The following is a 19,627-nucleotide window of genomic DNA, read 5'->3' on the forward strand; positions in this document are numbered from 1 at the left end:
ATAACCAATAGAAAATCCAGACGGCATCTTAGAATTTAAAATAATTGTTTATCCATAATTTGAACCATTTTTCCATATATTTCAATTTTTTGTCATGTCACAATCGTTCCTTTATTTGTAGTGGATTGTGGATTTTTTCTACTTCATTTTTGCTACACACTACCAAAAAATCATGTGATTTTACGTCTTGTGGATGCAAGAAGCGAGCCGAATGATTGAAATTTATGTCAAATAAACATGATAGTGTTTTATTTGGGAATTGTCGATCACAGTTTCATCGCTTTCGTGTCCATTAACATGTAAAATTACATTTTTTGTTTAATACACCTTCAAAGACACGTTTTTGTGTTGTTCCATCACTTATATCATGTGTCGTTCAGTCATAACGAGAATTACGTCCACAGTAATTTTCATTATTTTTAAGAGTGTAGCCATGAAATTGGCATCATATGTTAATTTAATTTTTTTTTATTAGTGTGTAGCGTTTAGTTTATCGTTTATAATTTTGTAGGGACCTCTACACTCAGGGTTTCATGTCCCATACGAACCTGATTTTGACCTACAGTCAACTCTCCCTTACTCGATATTGAAGGGACCATCGAGTTAGGGAGGTATCGACTTACAGAACACAAAACCAGTGCAACTGCGATCCAAGGGACCATCGAGTTAGCCATGAAAGCCAACTTTTAGTATGGTTCTTTAAATCGATATCGAGATACGGAATATCGAGTAAGGGAGAGTTAACTGTAGTTGTTTGCCAAAAATGAATTTCTACTGATTTAAAAATTAAGTATTATCGTAAAACGGGGTAACTTTTGAAGATGGCTAGTACTGGTATCTTGGTTCTCGATTGCAATTGAAATTTTTGCTGAAGCCATCAAAGGGCTACACAGCAAAAATTTGTGAATATTAAGCAGCACGTAATTTGGACATCGACGGAAAATTGTGACAGGCATTTGAAAATTACCAGCGTTAGCCAACAGCTGAAGCAAATATGACTATCTGTCAACCAATCAGGGCCCTTCCAACTATATTTCAGTTAAATCCGCTAGAAATTAATATAATCACGCGACCGAGAGAACGCTCCACATTGTTGACTGCCCTTTAATCACTTCTCGATGAAACCGCCAACCGTCGAGGTGATTATGTGATACACTCATTTTAAGCAGAACCTGTCCAACTTTCGTCAGCCACTTTCCGAGATGATGAGACAGCCGAGAGAGCTCAGGCGTGCAGCTATCGCTTAGAGGTCACGAGTTCGAATCCAGTTTAGAACTTTTTTATATATTCTTCTTGTTTGGTAGCTAATTATAGCTCATTTTCAAACCAGCAGCAGTGTAAATTTTAGATCGCACATAAATATCTATCAAATATGATGGAGTCCTTTTGTTACATTCAACTCGCTATAATTTTACAGGTTTCGTTCGTACTGTGTAAGTATCTCGAGTATTTTTCATGTTATAGACGTTTTTATTTTAAAAACATATTCTTATAAAAATATAAGAATGATAATATCTTCAAACAAAAAATGTTCTCACAGGTTTTTCACCATATCTATATAAATAAAAATGGAGTGGTGCTTGTATGTCATGAAATAACTAGAGAACGGGTCAACAGGTTTACCTGATTCTTTCACAACTAGGTTCTTGAAGTGTTCCGACGTGTTACTGTGTACAAAAAAAATCGAAAGACTTCACGGGAAAATTAAGGAAAACATGCGTAGGAAACTGAAACTTTTTTAGTAGGATTTCGTTTCATATTTTCAAACAGCCTACTTCGAGACAAAACAAGGTTTGTCGGGTCAACTAGTCAATATAAATAAAAATGGGATGGTGTTTGTATGTCATGAAATAGCTTGATAACGGGCTCACGGATTTTTACAATTATTTCACTGTTGCATTCGTCCAGAACTCCGGCATGTTCGTACGAAGAAAAAGTTTAGAACAGTTTCGAAAATATTCAGAAAATGGAGAAAAAGCAAATCAGCCGTTTTCTATGAGAGATTCCATGGCCTTTTTCAACAGCCTACTTGATGGCAAGACGAAGTTTGCCTGGAACACTAGTCTATCGTGCGAGGGAACAGTTAGGGAAAATCTTCGGGTTAATCGGGAAAACGGGAGAAGATTTTTTAATTTTTGTATGGGAAATTACATAAGGGGCCGTCCATAAATGACGTAACATTTTTTCACTGATTTTTTACACTCCCCTCCCCACTCGTAGCATTTCGTCACAAATGCTGATACCCCCCTCCTTTGAAAATACGTAGCATATTAAGCACCGCCCTCCCTCCTTCTATATATTTTTTTTTTAATTCGTTTGTCTGGCTGTTTTCCTTGGCCGAACAAAAAATTTGAATTCGAAAGTTCAATACACAGTTTGATATTAATTACTGACTGAAACGTAAGGGTAATCTAACGAATAACAGTTTGATATACAGTAGCGCTCAAAAGTAATTTGGAAAACAGTTTAAAATAAACATATTTCTTGTTTAAGTTACATAACTTTAGTTTCCAGTTTCATATAGGCTAAATTGTATTACTTTTGCTGTTGATACCATGAAAAACAAGTTTACAACAGAAAATGTGAAAAAATAAAAATGTTTGATTGCATTGATGAAGATAACAGTAACGAGTAAGGGTACAATATATTTTATAACAAATTGAACAGAAATTTCGTTATATTAGAGGATTGTTTTTTTTTATTATTCGTTGTTAAGAAATAGATTTCAATGAAAATGATCAACAAGATATATTAATTTAAAATGTATCTTCGTCATTATTATCCAAATTCAAATCCATTTAGCAATCAGTGGCCAGATATGGTAAAGATTACACTTGTAATATTTGGAATGTTAAGAAAATTTTAGCGATTATTGTACACATTACTCATTTCCATCAATATTTCAGCTGATTTTCATTATCGTTCATCATACTGAAATAATCTTACACAACCTATAATGAAACAACTAAATAATAAAAATAATCTTTCTTCAAGTTACCGATTCATTAGGAAAATTGAATGATATGACAATTTCGATAACACTCGAATCTGTTGTCCTCATTAATATTCAGGCTATTCCATCAAGAGCAATGATATATCAAAACAAATCGATGAGTTGATTGGGTAGAGATCTCCTGCAACATTGAATGCATAATTCTCGGAATAAATATCTTGTTTTAATGTAATATTATCCAAAAAGAGCATATTATCTTGAAGCAATAAAGTCCCAACAGAATATATGAATGAAACTAAAATGGTTGGCTTTATGTCTTGTTAACAAATGGGAAAACAATATTCTTCAAGTCGATAAAGCATTGATTTTTAACTTATTTATTGAACTTTTTGTTTTGGTTTTCTGGCTCTAGCGTTTTCAATTCTAATATCTCATCAAAGTAGTCTATGCAACACTTTTAGAGCTGAGGGATTCCACGGAGGCATGCAAGTCGATTCTGATCGACCATTTCAAAAATATCTGAAACTTTGCACAGTTTTTCAGTTCCATCTAAATCGTCATTTTCCGATATCAAATCTTCAAGTTAAGTCACGACTAACTTTTCAAAAGGGTGTATGTGAAAATGGTTCAAAAATATTCAAAAAGCTGCACAGCAAAAACGGTTCATTCGATTGTTAGACAACTAAAGAAACAAAGTTAGACAACTAAATAAAGATTCCAAAAAAAAAATACACACAGTAAAAAAAAAATGTTTTTTGCATTAAAAAACATCATTTTTGTCACAAAAACTCAAATATCTCAAAACCCTATCGGAATACCAATTTTTTGAGGGAAAACGGTCCATTATATTAGCTATCTACCATAAAAATTTGGTGATGGTAAGCCAATAAACAAAAAAGTTATGACATTTCAAATATTTCACAAATTTGACACTTAGTGAATTTTTTTTTTCATTGTTAGTTTTTTTAGGACCGCAGTTTGTTGCTGATTTTTTTGTTAAGGGTACCACATGAGGTTAACAAGTTGTTTTCATGATATTTTATTTAATTATTCATAACTATTATAGCATCTATTAGAAAGTTAGACGCGATCCAGTGTTGTGATCTAAAGTCTTGATAGTGTCATATTTTTATTGTACGTAACTGAAGAAAAATTCTCGCAATAGTGTTGAAACCTTTTGATAAAAGAAACCTATAAGAAATCTAATATTGAAGACTAAAAAACCATAAAGTATTGAAGCTACAAAAAAAGTTTTCTATACAGGTATACGACTAGTTTACCTGCAAAAAGTTTACCTCGTAGAGAACAAGGCGGGTCTATACCCAGGTGATCTAGTATACGTAAAGCAGGTCGGTTTTCTCGGCGCTGGTTTTCTCCACAAAGTTAAAATCTGATTACACCTGGGTATAGACCCGCCTTGGTAGAGAATAGACTTTGTTAATCATATTTGAGAGAAAGCGAGTAACTTCAACAACATCAAAAACATGATAGGTACATACCATGAACATACTCACGAAAAAGCTAAAAATATACTGATAATAAATCTTCGAGCTGTTTAGTAGAATACCTATAAGTAGATGAAAAAAACCGAATTTAGTACTATACCATTTAATTCCACTAGAGTTTGTATCCTTTGACAGATACGCGTATTTCGACCTCAACTGTAAGGCCGTCTTCAGTGTCGTGTACTAGACTCGACTTGAAGAAAACCATCGTATGCACACATTATATATTAACACTAGGTATAACCGTATTTCCCTACCCATTATTATTTTTTAACTTAAAATTTATGAGCTTTAGGTACATTCCATCCCTCTTTTGTTGAAACTTTAAATGCTGAAAGGTACATCACGGGAACGATTAGTAGGTACCAAGTTGAATAGCCATGTATTGCCGTTGCCGTTGTCTCTGTTGAGTAGCGTCGTAGGTACCTGTTTGCAAATTTCCAGACTCTCTCGGAGAGTCTGGAAATTTGCAAACAGGTACCTACGACGCTACTCAACAGAGACAACGGCAACGGCAATACATGGCTATTCAACTTGGTACCTACTAATCGTTCCCGTGATGTACCTTTCAGCATTTAAAGTTTCAACAAAAGAGGGATGGAATGTACCTAAAGCTCATAAATTTTAAGTTAAAAAATAATAATGGGTAGGGAAATACGGTTATACCTAGTGTTAATATATAATGTGTGCATACGATGGTTTTCTTCAAGTCGAGTCTAGTACACGACACTGAAGACGGCCTTACAGTTGAGGTCGAAATACGCGTATCTGTCAAAGGATACAAACTCTAGTGGAATTAAATGGTATAGTACTAAATTCGGTTTTTTTCATCTACTTAAAAATATACTACCACTATGGTTATAAAACATTTAATTGTAAAATTTTTCTTCAGTCAAGCAAACGACACCAAACTAGTCAGTAAAAACTTAAAAGTGATTTTGTTTATTAAAATCTAACGAGCAACATGAGTAGTCGCTTTCTCAACTGTTGCAGGCCGTTTGCAGAAAAAAAGTGTTCGAAAGAGCTACGAAATCTCACCGAAAGCACCATAGATAAACTGAAAGCGGCTGGTTATGCTCCAATGTCTACATTGAATACAAATTTACGCATTTGTACGTCCTGCCGTTTAAACGTTGACAAACGGGCAATCTGTACATCATCGGTGGATCAGGTTGCAGGAAGTTCGAAAACAACAACAACTGAGGAATTACTAGATGCACCGACAACAACTGAGGAGTTACCAGAAGTACCAAGTGCAGATAGTCTTGCCACGGTACCATCAGCGACATCTGTTTCAACAAATCAATCAGAAGATGAGTGCATCCAGAAGGTCAACATCGAACGCTTCAACAAAGGGATAGCTGGAATAAAAGTGACTCCGATTAAATGGACGAAGATGGGTTACGTCAATTATCCCGAGAAAAAATACCGTGAAATCAACGAAGCTGTACGAAGAAACCTCTTCAAATTAGGACCTGAGGATGTGGAAAATACAGACTACGATGAGGTAATTATGAATATGAAGGAAAGGTTCTCGAATCTAGCCACGACAAGGTACGAAAAATTATTGATTTTGTCGATGCTGCCAAGCTCGTGGTCTATTCAAGACGCCATTGATGAGTTCAAAACCAATAGAAATACAGCAAAAGAGGCAAAACAATTCAAAAATAACTGTCTTGCAACCAAAAATGCTAGGTCGATTACTTCATTAACAGATGAGACAAAAGAAAAAATAATTCAATATTTTGAAGACGATGAAGTAAGTAGAGCTATGCCTGGCCAAAAAGATTATGTATCTGTAAAAAAAGATGGAAAGCGTCAAGCAATCCAAAAACGATTAATGATGACTACTTTGAACTTGAACTTGAACTTTTGAATTTGTTCATTGCCAAAATGATTAGCTTTTTACGCGTTGATAAGGATAAAGAAATCAGAAAGATATATTTCATGTCTGATGGAGCAGCATCGCAGTACAAAAACCGTAAGAATTTTTCGAGTCTATGTCAATTTAAATCAAAGTACGGAATTGATGCAGAATGGCATTTCTTTGCTACGTCACATGGCAAAGGTCCTTGTGATGCTATTAGAGGAACCATAAAGCGCATGGCCACAAGAGCAAGTTTAGCCAAAGAACGTGAGCATCCAATTAAAACTGCAAAAGACCTATTTGATTGGGCAAAAAGAAGAAGATTTAACAAAACTATCATTTTGTTTTACTACTACTGAAGAGTACGAATTAACGGCATCAGAGCTCAGCGAGCAATATAATAACGCGAAAACGATCCGAGGAACCCAAAAATTTCACTGTTTCATTCCATTGTCAGAAAATAAAATTAAAGCAAAACTATACTCGAACTGTACTGATAATGATGCAAAAGTGTTCGATATTGTAAAAAAATTGAATAACAATAAATAAATAAATTAGTATTAATAAAATGTTTTCATGATCTCATAACGCATACCCAAATCCAAAACTTTTAAAGTTTATATATAACATTTAGAAACTCATCGATCATACTCTAAAAAAAATATCCTGGTAAAAAAAAATTTATTTTCGTGTAATCTGTTAATTCATTTTAATTTATACATATATACATATACATATAATATTTATACATATACATAATATTTATACATATAATATACATAATACTAATGAATACATGAAAACGACTTGTTTAATTCCCGCAAGGCCCTTAACAATAAAATCAGCAACAAACTGCGGTTCCCGTAATAATTTACACAATTTTTATGGTAGATAGCTAATATAATGGACCGTTTTCCCTCAAAAAATTACGTTGGTATTCCGATAGGGTTTTGAGATATTTGAGTTTTTGTGTCAAAAATGATGTTTTTTAATGCAAAAAAATTTTTTTTTACTGTGTGTATTTTTTTGGAATCTTTATTTAGTTGTCTAACTTTGTTTCTTTAGTTGTCTAACAATCGAACAAACCGTTTTTGCTGTGCAGCTTTTTGAATATTTTTGGACCATTTTCACATACACCCTTTTGAAAAGTTAGTCGTGACTCAACTTAAAGATTTGATATCGGAAAATGACGATTTAGATGGAACTGAAAAACTGTGCAAAGTTTCAGCTCAATAGAAAAAAATGAATTAAAAAAATTACCAAATTTTGGTGCTGTTGCTTGGAATCACTCAGCTTTGAAAAATGCGTAATTTGGTGAATTAAAAAAACTCGCTATCTTCTTCCGTTTGGGAGTTATTGTTGTTTTTTCTCAAAAACATGCCTACTTTAATTGAGAATATCTCTGATTGGGGCAAACATAAAAAATATCTTTTGACTGCATTCAAAAGACAAAACAAATATTATATCAAAAAATTACAAATGTGTTATTTTTGTAACTCTAATAAAATGCCTTGAAAAACAAATATTTTGTATCACAAAAACATTAATAACTTTTGCTGTGCAGCTTTTTGAATATTTTTGGACCATTTTCACATACACCCTTTTGAAAAGTTAGTCGTGACTCAACTTAAAGATTTGATATCGGAAAATGACGATTTAGATGGAACTGAAAAACTGTGCAAAGTTTCAGCTCAATAGAAAAAAATGAATTAAAAAAATTACCAAATTTTGGTGCTGTTGCTTGGAATCACTCAGCTTTGAAAAATGCGTAATTTGGTGAATTAAAAAAACTCGCTATCTTCTTCCGTTTGGGAGTTATTGTTGTTTTTTCTCAAAAACATGCCTACTTTAATTGAGAATATCTCTGATTGGGGCAAACATAAAAAATATCTTTTGACTGCATTCAAAAGACAAAACAAATATTATATCAAAAAATTACAAATGTGTTATTTTTGTAACTCTAATAAAATGCCTTGAAAAACAAATATTTTGTATCACAAAAACATTAATAACTTTTGCTGTGCAGCTTTTTGAATATTTTTGGACCATTTTCACATACACCCTTTTGAAAAGTTAGTCGTGACTCAACTTGAAGATTTGATATCGGAAAATGACGATTTAGATGGAACTGAAAAACTGTGCAAAGTTTCAGCTAAATTGGAAAAAATGAATTAAAAAAATTACCAAATTTTGGGGCTGTTGCTTGGAATCACTCAGCTTTGAAAAATGCGTAATTTGGTGAATTAAAAAAACTCGCTATCTTCTTCCGTTTGGGAGTTATTGTTGTTTTTTCTCAAAAACATGCCTACTTTAATTGAGAATATCTCTGATTGGGGCAAACATAAAAAATATCTTTTGACTGCATTCAAAAGACAAAACAAATATTATATCAAAAAATTACAAATGTGTTATTTTTGTAACTCTAATAAAATGCCTTGAAAAACAAATATTTTGTATCACAAAAACATTAATAACTTTTGAAATAAAATAGATATCAACAATCTTGTTGCATGAAAATTTGCGTTTTATTAAGTTCTAAAAGTCGTTCATAGACCATTTTGACGAGAAATCTGGAATAAGAAAGAAATGGCTCTAAAACTATTTTGAAGATTTTCATAGTATGTATTTCTTTATTATTTTGCATTTTGAGCATGAAAATAAAATATTAGACAAAAATGATCTTCTACAAAATTGTTTCTAAAATTGTAAGCTTGCACACTGTGTCATTTAAAACTAGGGTGGTCCACACTATCACATAAATAATATAATCAACTTTTTTATTTGCAAAAATTCTGGTATATACTTTTAGACAAAGTAGTAGAGCTTGATCAACTTTGCCAAAAAAAATTTCTGTAGCTCAAAATTTGAGCAATCTAGAGCATTTGTTGGCTAATCATCGCAGGGTGATCCAACTTAAATAAGTTTTTCAACTCTAGTTTTTTAAATATTGATATTACGACAAAGCAGTCTTTGAACTACTTTTAGAACTTAACAAAACGCAAATTTTTATGCAAGAAGGTTGGTGATATCTGTTTTAATTCAAAAGTAATTGAAGTTTTTGTGAAAAAAAAATTGTTTTTTAAGGCATTTTATCAGAGTTACAAAAATAACACATCCGTAATATTTTGACAATATACAATTTTGTTTTTTTTTTTTAATGCTGTCAAAAGGTATTTTTATGTTTGCCCCAATCAGAGATATTCACAATCAAAGTAGGCATGTTTTTGAGAGAAAAACAACAATAACTCCCAAACGGAGGAAGAGAGTGAGATTCTTCACTCACCAAATTACGCATTTTTCAAAGCTCTAAAAGTGTCTCATAGACTACTTTGATGAGATATTAGAATTGAAAGCGCTAGAGCCACAAAACCAATTTTTCTCGGACCAACCTAGGTCATCGTATGAAAAAAGCTCTGAATCGGTCAATTTAAGAGATACAAAAAAACTTTTTTCCGCAAAGTTGCTTGAAATTAAATGATCTACAACTTTGCTGAAGCATGTGTACCTTAATTTCTACAAATAAGAAAGTTAGTTACACCATTTCTATAAAAACGTGGACCACCCTAATTTTCAATAACATCAAACAATGGGCCATACTAATACAAACAACTTTGTAGAAGACCGTTTTCGTCTAATGTTTCATTGTAAAGCGCAAAATGCATCTTTCCGCGTAAAACTGATTCCTGGACCATAGTGCAGTATCTTACCAATTTTGGAAACAAGGCATGAGCTTTAGGTTGCCAAATTTGGGTGTGGCCAAATTTGAGAATTCGGGAGATAAAATTCCCTCTTTTTACTAACAAAATAGTGTCAGTTACGCCAAGACAAAACAAAATTTTTAGTTCATATCCATGACAAATACATTTCTTCAAAGTTGCCTATGCATACCATACCATACCATAGCTATGGTATGAATATATTTTCAATGGTATTTCAAATAATAAGTTCATAGGTTATTTCAAAAAATTTGATTAAAATTTTGCTCTAGACGGGGTCTAGAATCACTACTTTACCCGAATTAATCATTTCTATAGATAGCCCAATTTCCAGGAAAGTTTTTGTCACTCATATTTATCATAACTTTATACTGTCCTCGGTACAAAATGTACTGTCAACTAGTGGTCCCGATCAACTCGGTCTTGCCATTAAGTAGACTGTTAACGTCATGTAATCCTCCATACAAAATGACACATTACCATTCTCCCGTTTTCCTGATTATTCCGAGGACTTTCCCAATTTTTTTCCTCATACTATCACGTCGCATCACTTGTCCTATGCAACTGTGAAAAACTTACGTCAATCCGTTCATCCGTTTTTGAGCCATTTCGTGACATACAAACACCACTTCATTTTTAATTATACAGATATTGATGAAAAGTACCATCTTTTGTACCCCATTTTTTCGAAATTCGAATTATCAAAAGTTAATAGAACCAATTTTGAAGGTAATCAATTAAATTTTCCTATCTGAGCTATACATAAGCTCTAATAAGAGGCACAGACAAACAACCGTAACACGTAGAACAAATTTCTTCAAAAACCATCGCCCAGTTTACACCATCATCATCTGGTGAGCATGTTGCACGAAAAAGTGTTTCGTGCAACAATACCGGCAGATGGCGGTAGTGTGAAACGTCAAACGTGAAGAAAAACGATGCGCGCGCCTCTGATTTGTAACATAGCGAATTTGGAATGATCGTTAAATGCGTGGTCGATGGAAATTTCGTCAGTGTTACGTCTGTTTGTCTGTGATATAGGCATAGCGATAATGATCAATTTCTTTATAACAGATAGGGCCTGTTTCATGAAATTCAGTCTATTTTCGTTAGACTTCAAAATTACTTAACAATATTTTCTGAGATCAATCGCCTAACCAAATTATTGACGAAAAATAAAATCGTTGAAGATAATCGTCGATTATGCCGTGGTGTTCGTATTCTGTGGGCTTTGTTGAAAGTTAAGTTAGCCAGTATTATGAAAACCTCAATTTCTCATAACTCACGATTGAAATTTTTTATGAGTTAGTTGTCAACCACGCAACACTGCAGTCAAAGAAATATGGATGAGTAGGCTCATTTGTTTGACTCATTGGTTGATATCAATAAAAAACGTTGAACTTTACTACATGTAGCATCTACTCAAAAACAAAATCCACAGAGTTTACTACATTTTTGGTATGAATAAAACACTTTTCGAACATGTAGTACTTACTACTTTCGAACATGAGCAGTAACTGAAGCTGCACGTTAAGTAATTTCCATTCAGAGTGCAGAGTGATTCTGCACGTAGAGAACAATCTATTCAGAGTGACGCTTAAAATAAATACAATCATGCATATGAAGGAAATGCATGGAATCTAATCGGTTACGCGACAATTTGCACGAAATCATGAAGGTGCTGTAATTTGACAAGATTTGTAGTGTAATTTTGCGATTAGTCTGGTATTATCTTTATGTCTATGATTTTATGATGATGGTACATCGAAGAATTTTCTGAGTGGTTTTCGGTCTTCGCCAACGCCAGTGATTGATGAGTTTTTTAATATTAGCTTAACATATATGAAGAGATCTTGAGACTACAGCTATCAAATTAGGAACCACATATTTTCTAGCACCAATACTGAGATTCTGGTGAAATTGCGGTAGTTTTCGTCAAATTTACAAATATTTCTTGAAGAAGTTTTAGAATCATGATAAGAAAGCCCGTGCATTTATTGCCAGATTTGCTACTGAAAAGAAAAGAAATTTCTTGGCCTATTTTGATGCATGGGAAACTCCTGCAAGAAATCGATCAAGAATCAGTTTTTGCTGAGCGCAGTACGCAGTTGAAAAGATATGTCAGTTCAAACGAGAGTCGCTTTAAAAATTTTCTGCAAGGAATTGCCAAGAAATTTCTTTAGCAATTCCTTTGCAGCGGCATGTCAGGATTAAATGTTGGACCAAAATTGGAAATTTGCAAAAAAGAATCTACTCAGTCTCCATATAAAAGGAACGAAGATGATGGGAATCCTGGTCCGTCTCAGTAAGAAAAAAAAACAGACGATAAAAATGAAAGTAGTACAATTGTGAAAACTCGGGTCATATCTATAAAAAGTGAAGTACCGTAAAACGGGGTAACTTTGATAATGCGGGTAACTTTGATAGTGCGAGACCCACAACATATTAAACGAAATAATGAAGTTTCTGTTAATCAGTTAAGCTAAACGAATGCAAAAGTAAAGAGTATTAGTATGACACTTCATGTCAAAGCTATTTTCATTGGAATCATGTGCATTTGAGGTTTTTTATACGAATATTAAAAATTGACACAATTTTAGCATTTTCGAAACGCTTACAAACAATGTGTTCTACGATCACTATTTGATGTAGTTTTGAATAGTTGGCCACTTATCTTTGACAGCCTAGTTATCATAGAACTTGAATACGGTCTCAAATCTCTTAGCGAATAGCATTTTCACAAACTGGGACCATTTTTGTAATCTAACAAGGGAAGGTCACGATGGTGTTACACGGGGTTTTCAACCGGACTGTTTTTGTTAGATTCTAGGGTAACTCGGTATAATATGCCCCCCCTTAAGCAAAAATGGATATATCTCGGTCAAAAGCACTATCTCTAATGAAAAAAACACTTCAATAGGACCATTATCTTACTAGTTGTTAAAAAAATGTAAGCTTTTCCGAAACATCTATTTAATTATCTGAAAATAACATCTTTTTTACAATCTTCTGAATCACGCACTTCAAAAAAAGCCTGGGCAATATGCCCCAGTATCAGTATAATATGCCCCACAACAAACGGATAGTACGCCCCATGACAAATGGACAGTATGCCCCACAACACAGGGGTTATATGCCCCAGGACTGTCAGCTGCTTATGCACGCTGAAAAACTGCTAAAGAGCTTGCTCGGGAATATATGGCATCAAGAGTGGGGCATATCATCCGGCCCGTGATGGGGCATATTGCCCAGGGATGAGAAGTTGTTGGAAAACGAATATTTCAGTGAATTTCCACTCTTTTTGGTCATTCTAACTAATGATATTCGTTCATTAGTTCAAGAGTCTACGTTTTACAATTGGTTGCTTTGATGTTGTGGTATTTGACTCAAAAAATGCTTAAAAACACTGCGTGAAAAATTAAATCGAAATTCGACTTTTGATACTTTTTGCATTATCTCTGTTTTGCTGCGCGTTATAACTGTCAAATTTTGATAGTGAGACAGTCTCATGAATTGTAAGGATTCTCTGTCATTTTCAATTTCATATTGAATCTGGTTCGTTAAATATCGAGGAGGGGCGTATTGCCCGGGTGGGGCGTATAACACCGAGTTACCCTACATGTCGAAATATGGAAAAACCCAAAGCCTTTCGGGTGATGGAACAGTGGTGTAGCCAGGAGGGGCTCTGAAAGGGGAAATTTTGTACGTATATTATATTATTAGGCTAATTGGAAATTTGACAAAAATATTTTTTCAATATCTATTGTGATGGTAGAGAACAGAATTGACATTAATTTATGTTTAAAATGTATTTTCCATGCCATAGGCGCAATCGGGATGGGTTTAGTATTGGTATACTATTCTTATAAAACCATATTTGTTTTGGTGTCCATATTCCATGATGGTTACGCCAATGGCATGGAAAATACATTTTAAACATACTTTTATGTCAATTCTGTTCTCTACCATCACAATAGATACTAAAAAAAATATGTTTGTCAAATTTCCAATTAGCTCAATAGTATAATATACGTAAAAAATTGCCCCTTTCAGAGCCCCTCCTGGCTACACCACTGGTCCATCACCCGAAAGGCTTTTGGGTTTTTCATATTTCGACATGTAGAATCTAACAAAAATAGTCCGGTTGAAAACCCCGTGTAACACCATCGTGACCTTCCCTTGTAAGTCAGAAATTTCCATATAACGTTAAACGCCTAGAGGTATGCAATGCCCTACAAATGTTCGTTATTCATTCAATTTTGTTCGATTCATACTCCATTATCAAAGTTACCCCAAAACAGAAAACCAACTTTCGATTATATGAAAAATTATAAATCCATTCATAATAAATCTTTTGGAAATCTATCGACTGTAATCGATAGCTAGGATGCCAGTACTTGTTTTAAAAATATAAATTATTATTCTTTGAAACAGCAAGCATTAATATTCAAGTTTTCTTCGAAAAAACTATCAAAGTTACCCCGTTTTACGGTAGTAACTAAAATCTAATTTTGAAACCCATTAATTATTACATTGGTATATTTTTAAGGTACAATCCACCAAATATTGTAATGCAACCATCATTTTGTCGTTGTGTCACAATAATAAATTCGATCACTCAAAGTAAGTTTCAAGCTTCAAGTTTTATGCTTGGTAACCTTCTATTAAGAATCTGAAACTGAGTTCTAGGGAGCTGATTGCTTCACGGTAAATTATTGGCAACATTTTCCGAAAATTAGACAACTGAGCTCACTAGATTTATGGTTGTTAAAACTATCAAGCGTAAATATCGAAAGACAAATGTTTTCCGAAAATCAACAATGATTTGTCAAATTTCGATACCAAGGAGCAAAATTCAATATACCGTAAATTCGGATGTAATTGATCAGTAGGATGAAATTGATCACCGTGTCATGCGATTTTCAATCTTGCTAATAGTGCACCAAAATCAATTCAACCTATTGTAAATGAACGTTGTTTGTCTTAAATATTGTCGAATTGTGTGTAGTACAGGTGTCAAAGATTGTTTACATCTACGAAAATAATGTAAACATCCAGAATTATGTTTGGTGTGTTTATGATAGACATCCACAAAGTTCTAAACAAGGATTTGGACGTGGTGTCAGCCTGTAAGTTTGTGAGGATGCTCAAAATATATCCCCAAAACAGATTTTATCATTAAAATTTGTACCAATTTGCTCGTTTTGTTAAAAAAAATGAATATCTGCTGGATGGTAGGAAAATTATTTGGAAATTGCCTACATTTAGACGTTTTCCGTTGTATTCTTGAAATTTGATTAATGAATATTTCCATAAATTTTGTCTTGTTAAGAATTTGGCAAACATATTCGGATTCAGCAGGCCCAAATTAAGTATGTAAAGTTGATTTCAGAACTAACAATAATCATATTGACAAGTAATCAATTTCACCCCGAAATGGAATCCCACGATTTTTTATTTCAAAGATTATTTTTAGTACTAACATCACGCTTGTTAGAAAATTTAAGTACATATGCCTATGAAGTTCACCGGAATCGTAGTAACCCCCGCGTAGATACGGACGTCAAAAATTTTCGCTCGCGTTTTTTTTTTCTGCTGATTTTGATAATTTAGTGAATTTAGGCCGATTGTGATTCGGAAAGTAAATAGTAGACGAACAATTTTCTTTGTTCGGAAGTGTTTATCGCGGATGGACTGAAGTTTGGTGCTGACTTCCCTGAAGATTACGAAGGCTCGCGTTTGCAGTTCCTTGGAGAGTTTGAATTTAGTATTGAAGCTAACGACAGAAGTGACTGAAATAATCAAGAAAGGTTCAGCTGCTGGTGTTGCAGTTTAAACTTCATCAGAAGGCTTCTGAAGCTGCACCAATGCCTTCAGATTGTGGAAGCTACTTAAGGAACTTGGTGAGAGATTTCCAATTAAAACTTTATTTCTTATAATAATAATTGTTTTGCATATTTGCACATTTATTTTAATTTATAATTTCAATTTCTGTATAACGGGAAAGGGGCAAAATAAATTTTCATCTCATTTCAGAGAGCGAGCAAAGGCGCTTAAACCAAGGCTGTAAGGCCAGGACATGAGGAAGAAATGCCTATATCCCAGCCCAGGAGAACAACAATGGAGTGTGCATTAACTTTCTTAGCAACGCCACTCCCAACGATTTCACCTATAACCCTGAATCGAAACGGTTGGTACGGTTGTCCCCGTTTCTTCCTCTCTGAATTGAAAATGTTTTGGCTATCAGTTTATTCATGCGTGAATAACCTGATCGTCATGATTTTTATCAATTATCTTCAACCCCAAAGTCTGCACAGTGGGCCTGGCCATTTTAATATTTGTATCATATCGTTATGATATTCTGCAAATATTAATGCTGACAAGAAAATACCTGAATAAATTTAGGTATTTCCAGGATGCTTTTCAATATTGGCTGTGCAAGCGCTTAGATTAGATTAGATTAGATTATACCTATGAAGTTCACCGTCGTATTTGTTTTCCTCCATTTAGTTGAATAGTTTTGATAACATTAAAAAAAAACAGAAAAAACCGTGAAAAATGATCAATTTAACCCGAAATTACGGTACTAAAAATAGATCTCAGTTTACGCCCGATAACTACGTTCCAATGGACCACGAATTTATTCGTTGACGTTTTACCGGTATCGTGTTATTTATGTGACCATGGAAACGAGTTTATTTGGCACCGTACAAATGTAAAATTCCATTTAAATAGTTAATGGGGATCTGCACAATCATTTGTCTCTCTCTTTTACTCCTTCACGAAATTAGTAAACTACAAGGCCAGTAAACGTCAAAATCGCATACAAAATCAAAACAGTGCAGAGCTCCATTGCATATAGCGTTTATCAATGATAATACAGTACTGACCCGATTTTGTCTATCCCCGATTTTGTCAGCTTTTTGACCCGATTTTGTCAGCCTATTTTAAAATTTGTCAAAAAATTGTTATCGTCATGTTTTACCACGTTTACATTAAAATTGATGATAATGTTTGATGATGCACGTATGGGTGTAGCCAGAGGGGGCAATAGCAATGCCTTTTATTAAGTGTTAAAATTCAATATTACCAATATAAGGGAGGGGGAGCCCCTGATAAAATGACGTCAAAATTTGAAAAACAGGAACAAAATAAAATGACCCGATTTTGTCAGGTTCCCCATTTTGTCAGCCTAAAATTCATCGAGGGGCTGACAAAATCGGGTCCTTACTGTATGTGGATTTCTGTTAGTATTTGTGTCTAACGTTCTTACACAAAAGTTGTGCTAAATTCATGTATATTTATGTAGAAGTTACCGTTTTTTCAGTTACCGTTTTGTCTCAAATTCCGAACAGGTTCATATTCAGAACACTCGGTTTTTGTATGGCGGTTTGGTTGAAATGTTTCGCTGAAATATGTCATTAAATTACAAGCAAATGGCAGTCAATTGCAATTCAATTTTAAAGTCTTCCAATCTATTTTATACCTCGGGAGTAGTGATGATTCTCTAGATCGAGACCAGTAAAACCAGCTAAGATAAATTTATTTGCGAAATTATTCATTTGAATACGTTTTATTCCTGCTGTTCGGAATTTGAATCAAGGTGTTCGGAATATGTTCGGCATTTGAGTCAAAATGTTGTTTCATACTTTTGCCTGAATACTAAACGATTTTAAATAAACATTTTTACCGGTATCCCCAATAGTTAACAGTTAGACTAGGCGGGAAATTTTTAATTTTTACAAATATCAGCTAATTTATGCCCATCAGATGCGTTTGAAGTCACTGTTGGCCTTAAGTGTTCGGAATATGAGTCAAAACGGTATATGCTTTTATCAATAGCTCACAGTTTTTCAGCTTGTCGGTAGCAAACCAGCCTTTAGTAACAATCATCAACGACACGTACAAATTTCAACAACGGCCTACTTCGCCTTAATTTGGTCGAAAGTGTTTATTATTTAATGACACTCCACGGTATTAACTCGAATAAGCAAAATCGTCGAATGTGACAAATATGCAGTTATGGGCAGTATTCAACACAATAACTCGCAGCTGGTTTGCCACTTTCCCAAACAAAATGACCATCACTGGTTCACCCATCATTGCCTTGACTTAATCCCATTTCATAACTCCAGGATTATCCGTCACATCCCGATAAATGGAAAGAGCATCAACCGAAGCATTTATTGTCATATCCTTCCCTTCGAAATTGACAATGGAAACAATCCTGTCGACCGCAGTTAATCCCGGACGCGTGCGAGCACTTATCACCATCCGACGGTAAGCGTCAAAACAATTAGCCTGACAAACCCCGTCGGAAATGATCGATCCAAACAAAGCAAGCGACTCACCTGTCACAGATGCGTTGTCACTTAACCGGTTCGGGGGCGTATGTGCAGGCGTGTGATGGTGGTGATGGTCACTAATGGTAGTTCCCGTTAATCCACCGTAAAGGGCACTGAAATCCTCCGGCGTACTGCTGCATTTTCGTTGAAGGGATTTATCTGCAGCAGTTGCTTGACCTCCCGCGGGTCCACCACCTGGCACTCGGTTTTCTTGCGATAATCCTAGTAGGCGGTTTTCATGCGATCCAATGCCCATCAGGCGGTTGTCCTGCAGTGACATAAATTTCGAATCTTGGGCATTGTGTTGGAGGTTTCCGTGCGATAGATTGTGATCGTCTAGTAGGCCTTGCTGAAGACCCAGTAGGCCACCGACGAGGTTTGGTCGGAGGTCGTCCATCAGTTTACCCGTTTGACCGCCGGTTGCACACGAAGCGCCTGATCCGGTGAAATTCAGCTGGCGGCTAAAAATCGCGGGGAAGATATTGAATTGCTGCGAATCGGGACTGGCCGGGCTTAATCCAGATGGGGGTGCACCACTGCCGCCGCTACCAATACCAGCCGGGCCGGAATCGGCACAGCCGTTTTTGAAATCCAACTTGGTGCCGAGGGGATTGTAGTGCCCGGTTGTCGACGAATACTCCCTATTCAGCACCGGAGAGCAACAATCCGACGGTAGATACAGTTTGAATCCGGATGAATACACGCGACGGCAAAAGGTAAGGCAGTTATCCCTGGTATTCGGGACTTTGGTTGTTCTTTTCACTTGTTCACCGCTGTTAATCCATATTGTTTCGTACCACAAATAATAGTTAAACTAATTTGGTTCACTTGCTACAATACCCAGCTTTCTTTCACACTGCGCCACACGGATTGCTATAATCCACGTAGATCTACACTAAACACCGAAATTCGATTATCGCAACTTCGCTCCACCACTTGAGTCACGTTTCATCAGACGGTTAAAAATTTTCCCTTTCAACGTCAAGGTTATCGGGGTTCGCCATTGGTACCCGGACTGATCGTAATCATCTGAGACATATCGAATTAATTTATGGAAATCTCAAGTAGATAATAGTATCACTTCAATTTAGTTACGTATATTTTTATCAGGACCTTCGTTTTGCGGCAGCTCGCCGTAGTCTGTTTCTCTCTGAGACTGTGACTGTGCTGTGTATGTGTAACGGCTTCGAATGGTGTGGAGAAGAGCAACTATACCGAGGGGGGGCCACTATACTTGAAAA

The 19,627-nt window shown here is 35.0% G+C and overlaps 1 protein-coding gene across 1 annotated transcript in view; it reads right to left on the reverse strand.

Moving 5' to 3' along the window:
• LOC5568551 (homeobox protein OTX2-A) overlaps nucleotides 1-19,195 on the reverse strand; it is a 171,565-nt gene extending 152,370 nt beyond the window's left edge. The window contains exon 1 of the mRNA XM_021851257.1: nucleotides 18,393-19,195. Within this exon, the coding sequence (XP_021706949.1) occupies nucleotides 18,393-18,783 (391 nt within the window). The 5' untranslated portion in view covers nucleotides 18,784-19,195. The remainder of the gene's footprint in view (nucleotides 1-18,392) is intronic.
• Between the last annotated feature and the right edge of the window lie 432 nt (nucleotides 19,196-19,627).

The sequence above is a fragment of the Aedes aegypti genome, chromosome 3 (assembly GCF_002204515.2).
Source record: "Aedes aegypti strain LVP_AGWG chromosome 3, AaegL5.0 Primary Assembly, whole genome shotgun sequence".
In the NCBI taxonomy this organism is placed as follows: domain Eukaryota; kingdom Metazoa; phylum Arthropoda; class Insecta; order Diptera; family Culicidae; genus Aedes; species Aedes aegypti.